General features: G+C 33.2%; 1 protein-coding gene across 2 annotated transcripts in view; it reads right to left on the bottom strand.

The window, feature by feature from the left end:
- Positions 1-2,500, bottom strand: part of LOC137645965 (dynein intermediate chain 2, ciliary-like) — a 469,865-nt gene that overhangs the window by 41,684 nt on the left and 425,681 nt on the right. For both annotated transcript variants that reach the window (XM_068379045.1, XM_068379046.1), the window contains exon 10: positions 292-413. In XM_068379045.1, the coding sequence (XP_068235146.1) occupies positions 292-413 (122 nt within the window). The remainder of the gene's footprint in view (positions 1-291; positions 414-2,500) is intronic.

The following is a 2,500-nucleotide window of genomic DNA, read 5'->3' as shown; positions in this document are numbered from 1 at the left end:
TCCCATTATGATTTGAACAAAGTACCATTAAAATCTTTAGCCATAAATTTCAAAATGCAAATTCATGCATTTCTTCTTTTTCTTAACACCATTTTATGGAATTTCTAAAGCTATTATTCTAGGCCTCTATTTACACAGTTAAATTATTTCATCCAGATCAGTCTCAAATTCCAGAGGTATATTACTTTATTATTTCAAAAAAGAAGAATGTATATCTGTTGGCATGGAAACAAAAATCATGTGTTTTACCTCACCTCAAAATGGAAAGTGAATTATGTTAGAAATTATTACCCGAGGATGGAACTGAACTGTGATGACACCACATGGGGCATGGAAGACTCTTTCAGGGGTAACAGTGTTCTTGAGATTGTAAACGCACATCATTCCTGGACCCTCTCGACCACCTATCTCACCTGGGAAATAAAGAATGATAATCATCAGGAAATGTAAGCAATAAATAGTCAAATTGCAGCGCTGCGCATGTTCTGTAATAACACCAACATGAGGTATATTCAACTAAACTGTCTTATGAAAGAATTTTATATAAGGTTCTGTTGTGCATGTTTAAAGAAGAAAGTGAGTTCAAGTTGCGCAACTTCTGGCTTTACGTCGCTCATCCTTAAATATTAACTACAAAATTAAAATCAACATTATGACGTTTTATTTACATGACTTTTACCGTCGATCTCTCAATGGCAAAATACTGATGAAAATGGCTAAAATAGCACAACTAAACAGAACTTCATTCATAGCATTAGTAAATATGTATGTTCAATAAAAAAAAACTAATAATGTACACTGCAGTATGCATAGTATTGAACAAAAAAACTACCATAAATAATTACATGTAAAGGAAAAGATATGCTACGTATGACAGCTTTGCTTCGATCCTTCTTGGAGGCGCAGAGTATAGGTTCAGGCATTTACTTTCTCCCGACTGGAGGGCTGTTGTCTTCGTTTCTTTGTCAAGTTGGCCAATTAATTCATGACTCTTAGTTAACTATGATACTATGATGCTACTCTCTTTGCATCAATTCCATCTCCTGAATGTAGATCTGGGGTTGCTGAATCCCTTAATAAAGATCTAGCTAAAATTAGTGCATGGTGCAAATTATGGGGTATGAAGTTGAATCCTAACAAAACTCAAAGTATGATCGTAAGTAAGTCAAGGACAATGGCTCCTCAACATCCGGATCTCAGCATTGATAATGTTTCTTTATCTTTGTAGGACTTTTATAATTTTAGGTGTGATTATCGACAGCAAATTTACTTTTGAGAAACACATTAGATCTGTGTCTTCTTCAATTGCACAAAAAAATGGCTTGTTGAGAAAGCTTTTCAAGATTTTCTGTGATCAATTTATTCTGAAGTGTTTTAATTCTTTCATTCTACCTTGTTTCGAGTATTGTTCTCCTGTCTAGTCTTCAGCTGCTGACTCTCATCTTAATTTGTTGGACAGAAACTTATGGTCTATTAAATTTCTTATTCCTGATCTAGATATTAATCTTTGGCACGGTCGTCCAATTAGTTCATTATGAATGTTGCATAAGATTTTTCATAATTCTGACCATCCTTTACATTCAGATCTTCCCGGATAGTTCCATCCTGTTTGTAATGCTAGGTATGCAGTTAATTCTAACAGTCAGTCCTTCTCCATCATGAGGCTCAATACTACATAGTACTCTAGTAGTTTTATTCTAGCTGTGACCAAGTTGTGGAATGATCTTCCTAATCAAGTACTGTAGTTGAATCAGTAAAACTTCAAAAGTTCAAAGTTGCAGCAAATGTTTTTATGTTGAACAGGCTTACATAAGTCCTTTTATAGTTTATATATCAAATATCGGTTTTAATGTTGTTAATATTTTTAAATATTTAATCCTAATTTTCACTACTCCTTATATGGTTTATTTATTTCCTTATTTCCTTTCCTCACTGGGTTATTTTTCACTGTTGGAGCCCTTGGGCTTATAGCATCTTGCTTTTCCAACTAGGGTTGTAGCTTAGCTAATAATAATAATAATAATAATAATAATAATAATAATAATAATAATAATAATAATAATGTTTCTTAATTTCAACAATGGAGCCCAATAGTAGAGCTAGTGAGTCCAAGCATCATTTTATAACAAACGCAAGGTGAACTGGACACGATCAAGAGATATGTAACGGAAGAAAAAATAATAAACATTACACACACCTTAAGCCTGCCTTAGACAATGATGTCCACCATTATCCATGACAAACACTACATTGTTCAATATGTTACTAAATGATCTGTATTTGTATAGAAAGGCAGATGCCAAAATGGATTCCTACAAGCCAAATGCTGATCTAAGAGAAGGCTAAGTCCTTGTTTAAGTACCTTCATAGAAACCATCCTAATAAAAAGGAAACCTGATTTACTTGAAGTTATGGATAGTTTAATAGATCTGAGAAGCAATTTGAATTCAGGGCTAATACTGTTAATGCCAAAGAATTTCATGTAATCTTCAAGAATATC

Source organism: Palaemon carinicauda, chromosome 8 (genome assembly GCF_036898095.1).
Source record: "Palaemon carinicauda isolate YSFRI2023 chromosome 8, ASM3689809v2, whole genome shotgun sequence".
In the NCBI taxonomy this organism is placed as follows: domain Eukaryota; kingdom Metazoa; phylum Arthropoda; class Malacostraca; order Decapoda; family Palaemonidae; genus Palaemon; species Palaemon carinicauda.
This window is presented reverse-complemented; position numbering and strand designations above follow the sequence as displayed.